Raw genomic sequence first — 18,220 nt, forward strand, 5'->3', positions numbered from 1 at the left:
ATTGCAATATTTTACTTCCAACAGTGGGCAGGAGCAGATGTTTGTGGGAGAGTATAACCTGGTAAGTGCAGGATTCCCCCTCTGGCTGTGCCATTGTTTTGCCAAGAGACTTTTTGGCAAAGACTTGCAGTCAGCCCATGGGTTTAAATAGCTGCCAAGAGAGCTCTCCTCCACAGACTTGTCCCCTTCCTGAACTCATTTGCTGTCTAGATCTCCACACCATCCAGCAGTTTAGCTGTGCAGGGAGTCCTGCAAAACTTCATGTTCTCTGTTTAGCCATAAGCTGAGAGAAATGTTAGCTGGTCTGTCATCACCCCTGTTCCTCATTATTTCTTCCAGTTAAGCAATGGGAAAATATGGGAGTTTATTGCCCACAAACACTACAGGGAAAACTGAGAAAGCATTTCTGTGGCTACACTTAGGCCATTCCACTGCTCGGCGCTTCCAGCACCGCCCTGACAATCATGTGCTGTTTCTTGACCCATCCTTCACTCTCAAGGTGGAAGAAGAGGCTGGAGGACAAAGGGGGAGTGATGAAGGAGATGCTTTGAATAAGCACGTGTGTGTTGAAATAAGGCACTATCACTAGCAATGATCATCAGGGTGATTCCTTCCCCAAGCGTGCCGGGACAGAGAAGGGGTGACACAGCCCTTGGTACTCATCTGCCTCCCCGGGGCTGTGCAGGGATGCTGCAGTCATCCAGCAGCAGCTCTGAGTCACACGGGGAGTGTGACAGTCACGAAGCCTGAGTCACCCCCCTCTGACCCGTGGGGAGCCAGAGAAGCTCCATGGCACACCCTGCCCTGAGGAGATGCTCTGCCCCTGCAGGATTGCTGCTGGGGACAGCCTGTGGAGTGACTGTGACCCTCTCAGGCCTGCAGCAAAGGGTCTCTAGCTGTCCTCTCAAAGGGAAGGTGGTGGGAGCTCTCCATTAAATAAGAAATCTGCCCAGGTAGCATCCCTGGCTGGACCGGAGCAAGCACAGACCTTGTTTTGCAAGGAAAGGTCTGTGTCCTTCACTCCTGTATCCCTCCATATCTTTGCAAGGCTGAACCAAGTGAAAAAGTCCTGTTTCTAAAAGCAATTTTTGTGGCTATTGAGTAAGAAAGTGCACAGACTCACCAGAAGGCTGGTTTGCACAGCAGCAGCTTTAATACCAAAATTCTCTCTTTTATAGACTGTTCCAATACATACAGAGCAGACTGGTCAATCAATCAATACCTGACTGACTAATTAACAAAAACACCTTTCTTATGAACAATCTCTGAGAAAAACAGGAAAACAGAGAGTAGGAAAACACCACCTGCAGGTTGTTCACAGTAACAAGCTATCATCATTTCTCTACAATTCCCTAAAGTCTCACAAGTCAGCCATGAGAAAACTTATCTGATTTTCTCACTCTCTGACCAGGCTGTCACATCCACAAATTTCTCCAGGCATACTTGTGCTCTGCATTCCAGCTGCTCCTTGTGGGTGGCTCTGGAAGGGGTTTGCTGTTCCTCCTGCTCTCCTGCCTCCAGCCAGTCACTAGATCTCAGGATCCTGCAGCACTCACTCCCAGACCCAGCAGCCAAAGGGAATTTCTCCCTGCGATCCAGCAGATGCTGCAGTAGAGAGTGTGGATGCTCAGATAACACTCTCCTGGCACTGAAGTGGGTGAGGTAGTGAAGAAGTCCAGAAGAATGTTGGAAAAGTGTGAGGGAAATAAGATACATGTTTGGACCTGATTTAGGGGTCTGTTCAGTAATTTACAGATCAGGTAAATGCCTCAGCTGGGCAGACAGCAAAGCACATTTCCTGGGTAAAATTTAGGGCCCTTCTCCAGCCAGGTTGTTCATGACATCAGTTGCCATTGCTGCACTGATGTGGGGAAAGTGGGGAGGGTGATGCTGAGAGCACTCTGGTGAGGCCAGGTGCTGCTGAAACACTGGCAGAGAAAAGCCTTTAGCAGGGCATAACTTCAAGTTTTCAGCAGAGTTCTTCCTCCAGGCCTCCTCCAAGCTGGAAAAAGAATGTCAGCCCCTTCCACAGCCACCAGCACAGGGCTGCTGTGTGCAGGCTCGGGCTGTGCAGCCCCTGCAGCCCTGCACTGTGTGTTTGCAGAGTGCTTGTCCAGCTGCCTAGCACTGACCAAAGTCCAGGTTTGGTCTGTCCCAAAGAATTATGTGCAAATGCTGACTGGGACAAAAGGGCTTTGTTTTTACTAGTTTCTTTCATCTTCAGCACAATATCCTGGTTGTGGTCTTTGATCCTTTCTCCTCCTCCCTCTTGATTTTAATAATTTAAATCTGCCCTCCTTAACCCACATTTCATTCTGTGACCAGATAAATTACCAAACAAGGCTGAGAGATTGAGGCATCATAAAATCCAGGGGTTTTATTTGGTTTTACTTTATTTTGCAGGACTTCTTCTTTAGTTTGCAGTTCACATTGTTGCATAATCACAACACCAGGAGCAAATAAAATAGAACAAGAGTGGTTAGAAGGGGTCAGGTGTCCTCTTACAGAATCCAAAATACACAGAGCTCTCTACATAGCAGGCAGTGGCAGAGAAAATTAGGGACACAAACATTCCCAGGATCCCAGATATTCGCTTCAAGGAAGGTGGTAGTTGAAGAAGCTTAAAGCAAATGTTCAAAAAGCAGGTGAAACAAAACACCTGAACATAACAAGGCTCACCCTTGAAACACACACAAAAAAGGCAATAATTAGGGTTGGTAAATCTTTCACTCTGAAACAGCTATTTGCTGCAGAAATCCTCACCCCTGCAAGCAGGGTCTGCTCACTCTTTGTTTTGTTTTCTTTCCTGTCACTGTTCTGCAGCTTCCTACATTCCCTGCTCGCCCCTGGGAAGCCAGTGACAGCCAGGTTCCTGCTGTAAGATTTGTGCCCAGTCATGGAGCAGCTGGGAACATCCCAGCCCCTCACCAGCAGGGCACTGAAGCCACAGCTGTCACTCAGTGGGGACAGACCTGCGCCAGACACCAGACATGATGGACAAAATAGGAATGCTCCTGGACTGCTGGTGAAGAGCAAACAGCTCTCTGCAGAACCCTTTCTGATCATGACTCTGCCTTGCTGGACAAGTTCTAAGTAGGATTCATACAACTTGGCCGTGGAAAATCTGGAGGAAAATAGTGCAATACCCATAAAGTGGGAAAAATGTAGGGATGGTCAGGAGAGGAAGCAGCCTCTGCTGTCAGAGGTCCAAGGGCTGCTGTGGGGCTTCTCTCTTGCCATCCTAACACAGTTTATTCAGGAAAAGCCAACAGGGTCCTGGCTGGGCAACATGAAAAAGGGTTATAAGGGACAGACCCTCACCTCTCTACTGATGTCCTTGGTGTTTGGAAAGTTGCAGCTTGGGTAGGGGAAAGTTTCTTAGCAGCTGTTCTGTGAGTGCTGGTGGAGTTAGACTGGAACTGAGGAAAGTGTTATGCTTCCAATGGATATTCCAGGCTGAAATGAGTCAGAAACTGGAGAGCTCCCAGAAAACATTTATTCAGCCCTCTGAGCCAACTTGAACAAGTTCCCCAGAGTGGTCCAGCCCATTTCACTATGATTTCAGTATTTTGTAAAATGTCTTTAAAATTCTTTCAGAGCAGCATAGTTAACGTGCCTCATCTTGTAAATAGTTTTAAAAGAAGCATCAGAGTGTTTGGTTACAAATACATGCACTCAAGACACAGCTGTCAGGATTTATTCTTTGTCATTTCAACCAAAATGAGGTCAAAGCTGGCAAAAATGTTTCTTACCAATTTAGGGAAAAACCAGTTCAGTTATAGGAATTTCAGAAAAGACCCAGCCTGCCCGAGAGCTGAACCTGCTGAGAATGAATCAGTGCATTTTTGCTCTTGCAAGCAAAGATGGTGCAGGTCTTGCTGGGGACAGGAGGGGACTCTCTGACTTGGTTTAAGTGCCTTTTTCTGGGATGGTCAAGGTGAAGGGCATGTTGTGGATGCCACCATGAAATCCCAGACCAGCTGTTACAGGCTGACTCTCCTTGTGAAAAGGGTCATGGCTTTCATCTGAACTCCACCAGTGGGTTTGACCTTGGTCTTGGATCAGTTCAGGTGACAAAATCAATGTGGAGAAGTGAATATTGACCTGTGAGTCAGGCTGGTCTGTCTCCTCTGCTGTGGAGATTTGGCCTGGGACATCCCTCTCCTTCCTTCCTTTAGGTTCCCTTGGATTTGTGGCCTTTTGGTGGCAGGAGGAGCCACACCTCAGATTCATGAAGGATGTGGAGATGCTGGCACATTGATAGGAGAAGGGTTTTCCCCAGCAGCATCCAGCCATCTGGAAATGCAGCTGTGCCTGCTGAAAAATGTGCCCTTTGAAATGCCAAGTGAGTCCAGGCACAGCTGTGTCTGTCTGGGTTAAACATTTACCAAGTGTCTAAAGGGCAGGATCAGGGCACAGATCCCAGAGCCCAGGAGGATGTGGGAGGATGTGGGAGGCTGATGCCCTGATACTTCCTAGCACAGGGAGAAAACCCTCCCACATCTGCTCAGCCCATCACAGAGCTTGTGGTGCTGTCACACAGGCAAAGAACCCACCTCTGCCTCAGGAAGTGCTTGCATGGATTCCTGGAGGCTGGATGAGGACTGGGAGAGGGCTGGGCACTGCTGCATGCTGGCTCTGCTCATGTGCATCACTCTGCACCTTCTGGAAGCTCCTGCTGCAGCCAGAACCATGGAGCAGGAGCAGGATGAGCAGCAGCTCTTCTCACACCAGCAGTGCCAGAGCTGAGGAGGCTCCCCAAGGAAGGGTGCCACTGGAATGGACACAGGAAAAGGCCAGCTCAATTTGTTACCACATTGCTGCCAGCTCCAGACTGTTTTCTTGAGGACCCCAAAGCCAGATTTGTTCAGAATCCATAAACTTCTCTAGTTAAGAACTAAGATAAGAACATTCCCAGCTGACACAAATTGTGACAGAAAGCAGTAGTAAACACTTACAACTGCTGAGAAGGCATGTGGCAATGGAAAACTGAGCACTTAGGACCACTTAGCCCTGAAGAGAGAGGGCTCTTCAGCCTCCATTCCATATCCAGTTCCACACTCTGCTGGAAGCTTGCAAAGCTGTGTAATGCACAATCCATAGCTGCCCAAACACTTTTCCCACGGAGGGGACCCATAGGGAGGATCCACCATCCAAAAGCAACAGAGGAGACTGCAGACAGACCATGGCTGATGTTGGCTGGGCTGTGGCCTTCAGCTCAGTGTGTTGTTCTTGGTGCTGGTAGTGGGAGCCATCTGTGCTGGAAAGACCTCACACACCGGCTGTAGGAGTGTCAGGGGTGGGACGGTCGGGACGGACGGAGACAAGAGATCTCTGCAGCCAGGTTGTGGAACTTGGGGTTTATTGCAAAGGGCCTGGGGGCAGGGCCCTGCTGGGAGCTGCCAGCCACAGCTCAGAGCAGGCCCCAGAGAAGAGAGGGGTAGAGAGGATGAGAGGGTGAGAGAGTAAAAGGGTTAAGAGCGTAAAAGGGTAAGAGAGTAAGAGAGGCAAGAGAGTGAAGTTCCTGTTACAATACAATAAATCTTCTTCTGTGTTGAATATTCTGATTCTCACTAACCAATCCAGTACAATATACAAATCCTACAGCATTTACATACAGCCTATAAGAATCACTACATTACCATACTGTGTTACATTTTACAGAAGGGGTCTACTATTTAGACCCCTTCTGCCAAGTTACACCCCAAGCTAGTAGGGTCTGCTCAGACCCTTAGACTTGCCTGCAAGGAGAAGGTCTTGTTTCATCAAAAAGAGATTACCTTCAGTCAGCCACACCATTGTTTTCCCATTGTTCAGTAACTAAAAAAATCTCAAAGCTTGCTTTGATTTCAATCTCGCTTATAGTTTCTATATTCTCAAAATCTTTTGCCAGAAAATCATATTTATAAGGCTTTCCTGTTTCATCTTCTCCAACAACCAGCCTTTCCACTGTCAGTTTACTCCTGCCCTGCAAGCCTGTGGGATTTTCCACTCAATACAACGTGCTTTGTCACAGGGTGGAACAGCCTCTCCTTCTGGTGCATGAGGACACCACAGCAGTGCCAAAACATCCTCTGGTCACCATGGCAGCAGCAGGAGGGACTTGGTGAGCCCAGGCTCCCCCACAGCCATGCATTCCCTCAGCATGCCACTCCCCAGCCCTGTGCAGGGAAACCTTGTTATTTCAAGCTGTTTTTTCCTCTTCTCCCATTGTCCTCTCAGGCTTCACAGGAAATAGGAGAGCAGCAATTTCCTTGCTGCATTTGTTCCGTTGATCCTACCGTTCTCCTCAGCAGAGAACTTCCCACAGCCCAGAAACCCCCTATAAACCGAACACCCCAAAGAACACAAGGTTCATTGGCCAAACTTCACCTTCCCCATGTCATGGTTAATCATTCTCACTGCACACTCCACCTACACCTGCTTTGCAGGGGCAGCTTTAGCCTGAACTATCTGAGGTGTTTGCTGACTCGGGACAGGGGGGAGGGATGAGCCTGGGGAGCCAGGGAAGGTCTCCTGCACCTGCCTTGCTTTTGCTTCTCACCGTGTCCTTCCTCAGAGACCAGAGGTACACGTGATGATCCAGCAGCAGCAGCTGAGGCAGCTCCTGCCAGAGGGGAAGGGGGACACCTGTGCTGCCCTCGCCCTGCTCGGTGGCTCTGTGGCAGCCCTGGGGCTCTGGAAATGGCTGGGCAAAAAGAGGATCCAAAAGAAAATGGAAGAGGCTCGGAGGACCCGGGATGAGGGCATGAAGAAGATGGCAAAGGCTGTGCAGCAGTTCAGGGAGCAGGTAAGCCATCCTCCCTGGGGTCTGAGTCCCACTGGGGTGTCTGCTGATGCTGTTCTTCACATCCTCCTTCCAGCTCATGGCCCCATAGCTTTATAAGGAGCAGATGTGCCAGCAGCCCTCAGCAAGAGGAAAGGCTGCCCTGGGAGAAAGGCAGATCACTGCCCTCCTCAAGCTGGATGAGGTGTGGTGGGAGTCTACACCTTGGGGAATGTGAATTACTCACTGAGAAGAGGTTTTTGAACAACACAGGTTATGATGCACTGCATCTTCATTGATCCAAACCCCAATTCTTTAATGATCTGGAAATGTCTCTTGCCAATAATGGGTGGAAGCAAGAAAGCCTTTTTTCCTCTGCTTTACTCTAAGTTTGCACATCTGTTCACACCCCTCTACCTTTGGCTCTAAAACTTGGCTTCTGGACAGCTCTAGGGGTGTCTCCAAAAGCAGCATTCTCAGCCAGGGGCACCTCCCATCAGGCTGCCCAGAAAGTGCCTGCTCTAACCTTACACTGTGAGGGTTTTCAGTGTCCCCTGGGAGCAACCAGGACGTGACATGGGGCTGATTGAGCCAGGCATCCACCCAGCACAGCCCTGAATTCTACTGCAACATCATTTCTAACCCCCTTTCCTTTCTGCTCCGTTCACTTCTGAATACACACTGGGTAAACCAGCTCATGCTTATACAGGTAACACACCTGGAGGTAAAGCATACCAGCTACAAGTAATACATATATTCTTAAATATAGATCTATATAAATATATGATATAAAACCTCTAAAACTCTGGTGGCACTGAGAACTGCCAATCTTCTTTACCCAAGTTGACCACCTGTGAGTCCCTGCTGACTTCTTGCAGTTTGATGGGCTCGAGCTGTTCAGCCCTGAGAGCCCTGCTCTCAGCCCAGGCTGTCCTGCACTGCCTGTGTCTGTTTTGAGGGATGAAAGGACAGCCTGAGACTCGTGTGCAAGGACACAAGTACCTTGTGCCCCAGGCAGTGTTTGCTCAGCTGAGGTTATGTCTTGGCCAGTGGCTAAGTCCCACTGTGCCAGGAGGAAGGCACTGCCATGTCTTCTGCTGCAGTGGATGGACAAAGCCCTTCAGCACCTGGGTTCCTGTGTTTGCATCCTGTTTGTGATATGCAAACTTGGGATAAAACACTTGGCAGCTCAAGGTCAGAGCCCTCACATGCAGGATCTGCCTTTCCAGCAAGCTCTGGTGATAATGATGACAAAACTAAACAGCCTTTATCCCCTGAGCCAAAGGGTAACTGTGGGGAGGCCTTTGAGCCTTTTAGGTGAACTTCTAGGGTAATGTCCTGGAAGAATTTGCCACAGGTTTAGAGTTTGCCTCAGTGCTTGGGGTGAACAAACGGGGCATCTGCAGCACTGTGTTGATCTGCCCTTTCTGCAGCACTGTGTTGATCTGCCCTTTCTGCAGTACTGCCCTTTCCCTGTAGGACATTGCCCTTTGCCCTGCCCTGGTACTGCCCCTGTGCCCATTGGCCCTGACCCCACAATTAACCCAGGACATTGCACTGTTTCTCATCTTCTGTCCCTGTACTCCTTCAGCATGGCTCTATAATAAACCCTGCTGGAACTCTTACAGAGACCCTTTCTGTCCTTCTTGCTGACCTAGCTGTGGTGTGAGTGTGGATTGAGTGACTGTGCCTGCCTGAGCAGCTTTCTCAGAAGACGCTTTCAGGAGGTAGCAGCAAACACCATCCATTTTCCACATTGCTACATAACTGGGGGCTCTGGATAACATAGAGGGGGCTCTGGATCCCCCTCCCTTCCCTCTGCAGGTTCCCAGTGTCCAGAGAGATGCCATTCTGTCCCTGCCCCTGCTGGAACTCACTGGAAGACTCCAGGAAGGGTCTCTGTCCCCCAGGACTGTCCTCTACACCTACTTAGAGAAGGTGAGTGTCCATCCACAGTGAGATGGACAAAGCAAATCTTTGACGTTCTCCATGCCATGGTGTGTGTGCTGGTGGCTGAAAAGGCTCGTTGGAGCTGGATTATGGCCAGCCTTTAATACAGGAAATATTGAGAGAAAAACATGCTCTGTCTCCTGGGTCAGATCCTCTGAGGTGGCTTGAGCTGGGATGCTCTGGGGAGGGGCTTATTCAGTCTGTATTTTGTAAATCAAGGTAGCTGCTGAATGCAGCTGTGCAATGATGCTGTTCTTATCCATCCCCTGTTCCCAACAAAGGCCCTGGAAGTGACCCAGCAGACAAACTGCTTGCGCCACTTTATCCCAGAGTGTGAGGAGCAGCTCCAGGAAATCGAGCGGCGCAAGGAGAAAGGGCTGCTCTACGGCATCCCCGTCAGCATCAAGGACCACATCGGCCACAAGGTTCTTCCCTTTGTGCTTCTGGATGTCCCAGCGTGGGTGGGGAAGTGGTGGGAGATGGACAATGGGGAAGGGGCCCAATCCCTCCCTGCTTGCACCACAGGAAACCTGGCTGTGTCTGAGGCAGCTGCAGTGGGCACTCACTCACTCACTCCCCCCACACCCAGCGTGATGTGGGAGAGAGAATAGAAAGGGTTAAAGTGAGAAAACTTGTGGGTTGAGATAAAGACAGTTTATTAGGTAAACTCTGCACACAAGCAAAGCAAAACAAGTAACTCGTTCACCACATCCCTTGGGCAGGCAGGTGTTCAGCCACCCCCGGGACAGCAGGGCTCCATCATGTCTGATGGTAACTGGGAAACCCCAGATTTCCCAGTTACCATCACCACAAACATCACCCAAACATCTCCCCTTCCTTCTTCTTCCCCCAGCTTTATATGCTGAGCATGACTCCACATGGCATGGAATGTCCCCCTGGTCACTTGGGGTCAGCTGTCCTGACTGTCCCTTCCCTGTCCTCAACCCCAGCCTGCTCACTGGTGAGGCAGTGTGAGCTCTGTGCAAGCCCTGCTCAGTGATAACAATAACAACTTTGTGTTATCAACACTGTTTACAGCACAAAATCCAAAACACAGCCCTGTAGTTGCTACTGTGAAGAAAATAAACTCTAGCCCAGCCTAAAAGCAGCCAAAAGCAGCAGAGAAAAGCCAGGGATGAATAGTTATAGGCACAAATGATTTCTCCTGTGATACATGACACAGTACAGGCTGCACTAGAGCTAAGCCCCAAACACCAAAGGCTAACTGAAAAAGGCTCACACATTTTGGTTACCTGGGAATATTCATTCCCTGAACATCCACTGGTGGATTCACTTGCACAGCAGGATGCTGGGTTTGATCCTGAGCTGGTGCACCTGTGGAGTCTGGAGCTGCATTTGGGTCAGGGGAGAAAAGGAGCAAGGAAAAGAGCAAGGAGAGCTTCAGGAGAAGCTTTAACCCAATGAGTGCTTGGCAGCCCTCTGCCAGGGATGGAAGGAGAGGGAGTCCTTCAAGCAAGGGCTCTCAAGGGAGTGAATTGGTACCAAACACACAACCCCTGAAGGAATGCCAGAGGATCCTTCCAAAAGAGCAAGGGAACTGCATTGGCCATGTCCCTTGTCCTTCCTCCTCTCTGCAGGGGCACTTGGCAACCTGTGGGCTCACACAGTGCCTGGACACTGTGATGGAGGAGGACAGTGTCCTGGTGAAGGTCCTGAAGAAACAAGGAGCCATCCCATTTGCAATGACCAATGTGCCACAATCCCTCTTCAGGTGACATACATCATCAAAAATCTGGTTGTGCTTCTGAAGGAAAATCCCAGCCTGCAGGACCCTGGACAGGCTCCTGAGACGTGTCCTGGAGAGTCCCTTTTCCATTATCTGGCAACAATCTCAAGTGGAAAAGCTGTCAGATAAAAGATAAAGAGGGGGAAAAGCCTCTCATGAGTTAAGAGGAATCGAGTGCACTTGTGCATGGGAGGGAGAGCAGAGTTTTGTGGGAATGAGCTGTGTCCTGAGGGATTTACAGGATGAAAGGATGGGGTTGGCTGTGCCCCACAGGCTCTCTGCAAAGGAAAACAAACAAACCCAAGGCACTGGCTGCTCCTCACAGCCTCTTTCCTTTCTTTCTTCTCCCCAGCTACGAATGCAGCAACCCCATCTTTGGGCAGACCTTGAACCCCCTGGACCCCCAGAGGAGCCCTGGGGGCTCCTCGGGAGGGGAGGGAGCTCTGATTGCAGGGGGAGGCTCCATCCTGGGCATGGGCTCGGACGTGGGCGGCAGCATCCGCCTGCCCTCCAGCTTCTGCGGGCTCTGCGGCCTCAAACCCACCGCTGAGAGACTCAGGTATTCTTTAAGTAGTCCCCAGCTGCAAATAAAATCTTTAATAAGAGTTTGCATTAAATAAAGGAACTTACTTATTTTCTAAAAAAAAAAATAAGAAGAAATGAGACGGAGTAGAAATTCTCCAGAGTAAAAATCCGTTTTGATTTAGGTGGAATGTACATCTTTGAGTTAAGACTGTAGTTTGAAAACATAGCTATTTAGTCTGACTGCAAAAAGCCTAAGCTCAGAGAAACTGCTTCAGTGAAAGACAAAGATAAAGGAAGAAGAAACAGAGGGTGATAGAGAGAGACAGAGAGACTGCTGTGAGACCAGGTCAACCTGACCTAGAGAATTTCTACTCTGTCTCACTGGGGCTGCCCTCCACCCTGCTCATGGTCAGGCTGGGCTGAAGGGGAAAGTACTGGGTGGGTACTTGGAGGGAGGAGAGAGGGTGGCTTTGCTCCAAACCTCTCCCAGGAGATGGCACGGTTAGGTTTAGTGGGAAATGGGCAGGTTTTCATTGTAAATCTAGCCTGGAGTTCAAGGTAAAAGGGAGTTAAAAGGGTTAAATAATGCCAAAATGGAACACTTTTGGTTAAACCAAAACTAAGATCTGTTGGGGTTTATATTTGCTTATTTTGGCCAAAATTTCCTGGTTTGAACTATTCTGTGGTGTTGATGGGTCCCCAGGATGAGGTGAGAGATGAGAATTTGACTCTAAGTTCTCAGAAGGCTGATATTATATTATATTATATTATATTATATTATATTATATTATATTATATTATATTATATTATATTATATTATATTATATTATATTATATTATATTATATTATATTATATTATATTATATTACATTACATTATATTACATTACATTATATTACATTACATTATATTACATTATATTATATTGATATACTAAAACTATACTAAAGAAAGAGAAAAGATATATCAGAAAGCTAAAAAGGAATGAATAATAAAAACTTGTGACAGACTCAGAGTCTGACACAGCTGGCTGTGATTGGCTATTAATTAAAAACAATTTACATGTTTGGTAAACAATTCTCCAAATCACATTCTAAAGCATCTAAACAGGGAGAAGCTGAAGTTTCTCAGCTTCCCAGGAGAAGAAATCTTAACGAAGAGATTTTTCATAAAATATCACAGTAACACTACTCAATTCAAATTTTTGAAATCATTTCCTTCTGTTTCTGGTCCTGAGCTGGAGACCCCACATGCTTTTCAAACACATTGTGAATATTTCCCCATTACTGAAATGACAATGTGCTTCTTCTTTTCCCATAGCCTGTCTGGAGTGACTGGCCCTGTCAATGGCATCCTGGCAGGTATGTGAATTTTAAATTCCTTTTCCCTACATCCTGTGAAGAGCCTGATGTTCTCCTGTAGGCCAGGAGAGAACCTGAGACAGAGAAGTCCTGTCTGGAGTCCATCTGAAACGCCCCTCATTGCCTGCCCACCCCGACAGGGCTGTGCAGAGGGGTGGGCTGGGCTTTGGCACATCCTTCTGCTCAGTGTGGGTGTTTGCTCTTGTCCCATGCAGTCCCTTGTGCCCTGGGGCCCATGGCACGGGATGTGGACAGCCTGGCCCTGTGCATGAAGGCTCTGCTGTGCCAGGAGATGTTCCAGCTGGACCCCAGCGTGCCCCCCATCCCCTTCAACGAGGAGGTGAGGCCCTCACTCAGCAAGCCCTGGCTCCTTCCAGGGTGCCACATGCCCTCCTGAAGGGTCCAGTTATCTTTACAGGACTGGTTTTCAGTGAAACAGCTCTCTTTGAGGGCACAATTCATAATTCCCATAAAAAAAAAAAGCCAAATCAGTAGTTATCCTGGCTGTCTTCTCAGCTGGAATGCTGCTTATTGAATGGTGAGGATCCAGGAAGAGCAGGGAAGAAGGCAACACTGGGAGCAAATGGCTGGAGAACTTCACGGGAAGATGAGACAGGATCAGAAACTGCTGCAGCAAATCTCTTAACTGAGGGGGTGTTCCCTTCCTCTCTGCAGCAGACCAGCTTCAGGAGGTTTTTATACCTCCACACTTTTTATCAGTGCTTGAATCCCCTGGTCTGGAGTGGCTGTGCTCCTCCTGAAGGAGGGCCTGGAGAAAAAGGCAGGGGTAGACATTGGAAAGGGTACCTATAAACAGCAAACAAGAGTATTAGTCACTCCTTAGCATTTGGAGCTCTTCTGCAGTGGGTGTCAGCGTGGATCAGACCTTCCCCCAGCAGGGTGGGTGTCACAAATGAGAGATTGAGGTCACCTAAAGAATCACTGTCAAAGGCACTGCAAAAAGCAGGTTTTAATACAAATTTGCAAAAGGGTGACAAAGTTCAATGACAGGGTTCACTCTGTTACTTATTCTGAAGATGGAGCACACAAAGGAAAATCAGCTTAGTGTCACTTTGGAATGATTTGCCTAGAGACTAGGGGTGCAAAGGACAGGGGTGCAAAGAGCAGGGATGACCCTCCCATTGAGTCACAAGGTTCAGAGACTTTCTAAACTCCTGAGAGAGCCTAGGTAGAGCTGAGTCCAATCCTAGTCCCAGACTGGCCAACAGTTCAGATCTAAGAATTTAATAGGGAAATACAAAGAGTAGGGGAGACCCTCCCACTGCATCCAGTCTTAGTCCCAGACCTGGTCAATGGTGTATGTCTAAAGGATTTTCACAGCAATCCATTAGGAATAGTGTGAGGGTCTCAGTTGTGGGTTTCTCTGGGTCTGGATTGAAGGCATTTGAGATGGTTGTTCATGTTCAGACTCGGGTGTTTATTATTTCTTATCAGTAAAACAGTCTCACTGCTGTGAGTTCAGCAGCTTTTCATTAGAAGGCACAAAATGGCCAACAATCTCTTGTTTTAAGACTAAACTATCCAATTAAGAACAGACACCTGGATTATTTTCCCTTTTAACCCAATAACTGATCCCACAGAGCTGCAATGGGGACTTTTCTGCCCAATTACAAATGCCACCCAAACCCATGAAGAAGGAGGAAGAAGAAGCATGAAGAAGAAACCCAGGGCAACACCCTGTGCCCTCCATCTTGCTTCCATCCACAACACACTAAAAATCCCAAAACCTAAATTTCTCACCAAGTGATACACCTACACTGCTCTCTATAATCTATTTCACATTTTTGTGGATTCCAGTCTATCTTGAAGTCTGGGAAACTTTCTCCATGAGTGAGGGTCAAAGTCAGTGCTGCCCTGGGGGTCAGGGCACCCCAGAGCAAACAGAGAAACATCCCTGGTGCCCTGGGTTTCCACAGAATAGGAAAAATAACTGGTGTCTCCTTGCTCCAGGTGTACTCCAGCTCCACTCCCCTGCGGGTCGGGTACTACGACACCGACGGCTACTTCCCTCTGCCCCCCTGCATGAGGAGGGCAGTGAAGGAAACCAGGAGTGCTCTGCAGGCAGCTGGGCACCAGGTGAGCACCACCAGCCCCTGCCCTTCTCCCCAGGGTGTCCCTGCCTCGCTCCTCGCTGAGGCAATCACCCTTCAGGAACCAGGCACGGCTCCCAAGCACACCTGTGGGGAAAATGACCTGGCTGAGGTATGGGATTATGGTTCTCCAGCCACAGAACACCAGGCAGAGACCCCCCTGCCTAAGGGAGAAGTGCATCCCATGGGCAACCAGCAGGAATAATCTCATGGGGAGATTGTTGGATGGAAAATGGTTGAACCAGGGCTTCTCTTGGCACATGGAGCCCAGGGAGGTGCTTCTCTGCCTCTGAGGATTATCCACATTTGGGTCTTGGAAGCTATTCACATCCCCAGGCTGCCACATAATCTTGTGTTTTGGTGCAGCTGGTGCCCTTCTCTCCCCCTCGGATCCCCTATGTCATGAATGAACTGTTTATGAAGACGTTTTTTGCTGATGGAGGCCGTGCCTTCTTGGATGTGTTGTAAGTAGGAGCCCTCTGGCAGCAGTGCTGCCAACACCTCCATCCCCATGCCATGGGCATGGCACAGGCACAAGAAGCCCAGCTCTCCCACCCCAAACAGGCAACACTCAGGTCTCTGAGAAAGGGCAAACAGCTTCTCTGAAATCACCCCATCCTCCTGTCATCTCTCAGCACAGGAAATATTGTAGATCCAGGCTTGAAACCACAGGTGAATTCCTGCAAGATGCCAAGGCTGGTGAAGAAGCTGCTGGCTCTGCTTCTTAAACCTCTGGTGAGTGCCTGTCCCTCAGGAGAGGAACAGGGGCTCCCTGGGGTGACCCCAGTTAGTGCAGCCCCATGTCACGTCCCTAAGGAACCTCGTGCCTTTCCAGTTTCCCCGCCTGGCTGACTACCTGAGCTCCATGGTTGGAATGAGGTAAGATGGAATTGTCCCCAGGGATGTCCCTGGAAATGGGTGATACCTTCTCCTCCAGGTGTCCTTGGCTGGGGGGGACTGGATTCACAACACAGGCTGTGAACTGCCCTCTGCAGGGGCTGTCCCTCATTGCTGGACATGGCTTCACTGTCCCTAGCAATATCCTGACAGGAATGGGCACTGGAATGGATAAGGTCATTACAGGAAGCCTGTGGAAGAGATGAGTATTTAATCCAGGCCCATCAGGAAAACCTTCCCTCCAGCACTTCCAGACATGTGCTGCTTAACTGGTTGGGCAGATGCCAAAGGAAACTTTAGGAAGATTGTGAAAGCTGTATTGTTTCAAGCAATTGCTAAAATCACCAGGGCTTATCAACCCAGAGGACTATTAAAGCAATTCCTCCTCCTCTTACAGCTTAAAGATGTTGCTATAATTTCCACTCGCAGGTCAGTGCAGGAGATGTGGGATCATCACCATCAAATACAGGTTTGTTTTGAGGACTTTCCTCCTTGGCATCATGCTGCAAGTTGAGGCTTTGTGGCAAGCACCGGGTCAGAGAGAGTCATCGGTTTGGAAAGGGATTGTGCAGGGGAGGGGCTGCTGGGGAGGAGGCAGGATGGAGGGAAAGGCACCAAGAATGATAGGAATGGGGTGGATGGGCTTTGAGTCACCCCAGACAGAGCTTCAGTGGTTGCCTGCAGTGCTCCTGCCCAGGCACACTGAAGGCTCTCCTGGGAGTGGGCATGGCCAGAGTGGGACCTTTCAAATTCCTGGCCACACGCAGGGGAGGCAAACACAGGCCCCTCTGCCTGCTGCTGCCTCCTCAGCTGTGCCTGGAGAGGCCGAGAGGCTGCAGGCACGGCCATGGCCCCTCTCCTCCCCAGGTGTACCGCTCCCAGGTCATCAGCCAGTGGCAGGAACTCCAGCTGGACGTGGTGCTGTGCCCTGTCCTGGGGCCTGCCTTAACCACGGGATACCCCAGGAAACTCCTCGGTGAGTGAGTCTGGGGCCTTCCCAGGAGGGCAGAGAAACACTGGCCGAGACTGGAGGGAAACATCCACGGCCATGGAGCTTCACTGCCCACCCAAGCATTTCAGGGGAATTAAGGAGGAAAAGTAACTACACAGAGCTCTCTGAGCAGGTGGAGACAGACACAGTTCTCGGGGGCTTCAGTGAATAGGGAATGTGTAAGTTTGAAGGCAGGAGGCTGTGACTGCCTGCATCCTCTCCTGCTTCTCTCAGGTGCCATCTCCTCCACGATGCTGTACAATGTCTTGAACTTCCCCGCCGGGGTTGTCCCTGTCAGCACCGTGACAGAGGCGGATGAGGAAGAGCTAAAGCTTTACAAAGGATGCTGTGATGACCCCTGGGACCGGACACTGAAACAGGTAGGGCAAGTGGTGGAGCAGACAGTGCTGATGTGTGTTCAGGTAACAGTTTCCATGATATGAGGGGCTCCTAAATATCTCCATCAGTATGGGAACAAAAAAATTCATATCTTTATACACCCCTTGCTAATCCCCAAACCCACCTTGAACACACCCTTTGCTGTTCTCCCAAGCCCCCAACAGGTAAGTCACTAAGTTTTGGGGGGACTAAAGGATCTCCCACAGGCTGGGCAGGCTGAAGCAGCAAGGAGTCATGCAGCAAAGTTTCTGGGAGCAGGTCCTTGCAACAGCCATAGCCCACAGCACTGCACTGCACTTTCCTCCTGCTCCACATTGCCTTCAACCAGGCTCAGGCTGTCAGTGGAGCATGGGTCAGGAATGAGGATGCTGAAGGAAAAGGGATCTGCCTACAAGACAGCCCAAGGCAGAGCTGGCTGGGGTGTGTGTGGGGAAGAAGGCGTCCCAAACACATTACCCAAGATTTGGCAACCATTTCTATCAGAGAAGAGCAAGAGCCTTCCCTCTGCCCAGCACACTAACAGGGCTCAAACTCCAACCTCCCCAGGCTGTGGGATGAGCCACAGGCCTAAACCAAGCTCCCAAAACCTGCTGGAGGTGCGAGGGGTCCCTGGGTGGCCCCTGACCGCTGGTGCCCCCGCTGCAGGCCGTGTCAGGAGCCGTGGGGATGCCCGTGGCCGTGCAGTGCGTGGCCCTGCCCTGGCAGGAGGAGCTGTGCCTGCGCTTCATGAAGGAGGTGGAGACCCTCAGCCGTGGCAGGAGAGTGGCATAGTCACCATGGGCACCGAGGAGAAGGGACAGTGCTGCACGACTGCCACCAGCAGTGCAGAGACTGCACTGGGGAAGGGAGGAGGAAGGAAATGACACCTCCTGACCCCTCTCCTCGCCAATAAACACAGATCCTGTAAGGAACCCTGCAGGAGTGGCTTAGGATAGGTTCAAACAGTGGTGAATCTAGGAACTGCACTTCCAGCAAGGATGGATGGCCCTGGATGTGGGCTCATCACCCCTATTTCCACCAGTGCTGCCTCCTGCAGAAGCAGGGTGGTGCTGAGAGGAAAGGATGACAGAAGTTCAACAGTATTTTCTTGCTGGCAGTGGAGTAACTTCATATGGATGGAACTATGGGCTGCCCCATGAGGAATACAGCCATGTCCATCACTTCTCACCACTGTAATTTGGTCACAAAAATAAAAATGTAACTATTAAGCAACTCCCATGATAAATTCCAGTAATCCTTCACTGATGGTGATGAACGTATGAACAAAGTTACTACTCAAAATCATACAAATACCTGCTCACTGGACATTAAATGGCATCTAGCATGGGAATATTCACACTTATCCACAGCCTTGCTAGCTGTGAGGGATAGCAACAGTCACTGGCCTCTGCACAGCACCAGATCTCCAGCATCCCAAGCACATTTCCAACTCCACAGGAGGGGCACTCTTAGCAGCCTTAGGTTTCAGGAC

At 49.7% G+C, this 18,220-nt stretch overlaps 1 protein-coding gene across 1 annotated transcript; it reads left to right on the plus strand.

Annotated features, from left to right (window-relative positions):
* Positions 1-6,577: 6,577 nt before the first annotated feature.
* On the plus strand, positions 6,578-17,520 carry LOC136560139 (vitamin D3 hydroxylase-associated protein-like). The gene is made up of 15 exons (XM_066555813.1): positions 6,578-6,790; positions 8,591-8,704; positions 8,998-9,141; positions 10,315-10,448; positions 10,816-11,022; positions 12,311-12,351; positions 12,567-12,691; positions 14,323-14,448; positions 14,829-14,926; positions 15,098-15,197; positions 15,298-15,341; positions 15,789-15,828; positions 16,227-16,335; positions 16,585-16,730; positions 17,395-17,520. Exons 1-15 carry the CDS (start codon positions 6,578-6,580, stop codon positions 17,518-17,520), a joined length of 1,767 nt encoding a protein of 588 aa, XP_066411910.1.
* The last annotated feature ends 700 nt before the right edge of the window (positions 17,521-18,220 follow it).

This window comes from Molothrus aeneus, chromosome 9 (genome assembly GCF_037042795.1).
Source record: "Molothrus aeneus isolate 106 chromosome 9, BPBGC_Maene_1.0, whole genome shotgun sequence".
NCBI classification, from domain to species: Eukaryota; Metazoa; Chordata; class Aves; order Passeriformes; family Icteridae; genus Molothrus; species Molothrus aeneus.

Excerpts from the sequence above, each read along its gene's own strand:
- LOC136560139 (XM_066555813.1), top strand. The coding sequence starts at position 6,578 with ATGATCCAGCAGCAGCAGCTGAGGCAGCTCCTGCCAGAGGGGAAGGGG. Across the intron at positions 14,449-14,828 it reads TGCAGGCAGCTGGGCACCAG|CTGGTGCCCTTCTCTCCCCC; the intron begins GTGAGCACCACC and ends GTTTTGGTGCAG. Across the intron at positions 15,198-15,297 it reads CTCTGCTTCTTAAACCTCTG|TTTCCCCGCCTGGCTGACTA; the intron begins GTGAGTGCCTGT and ends GTGCCTTTCCAG.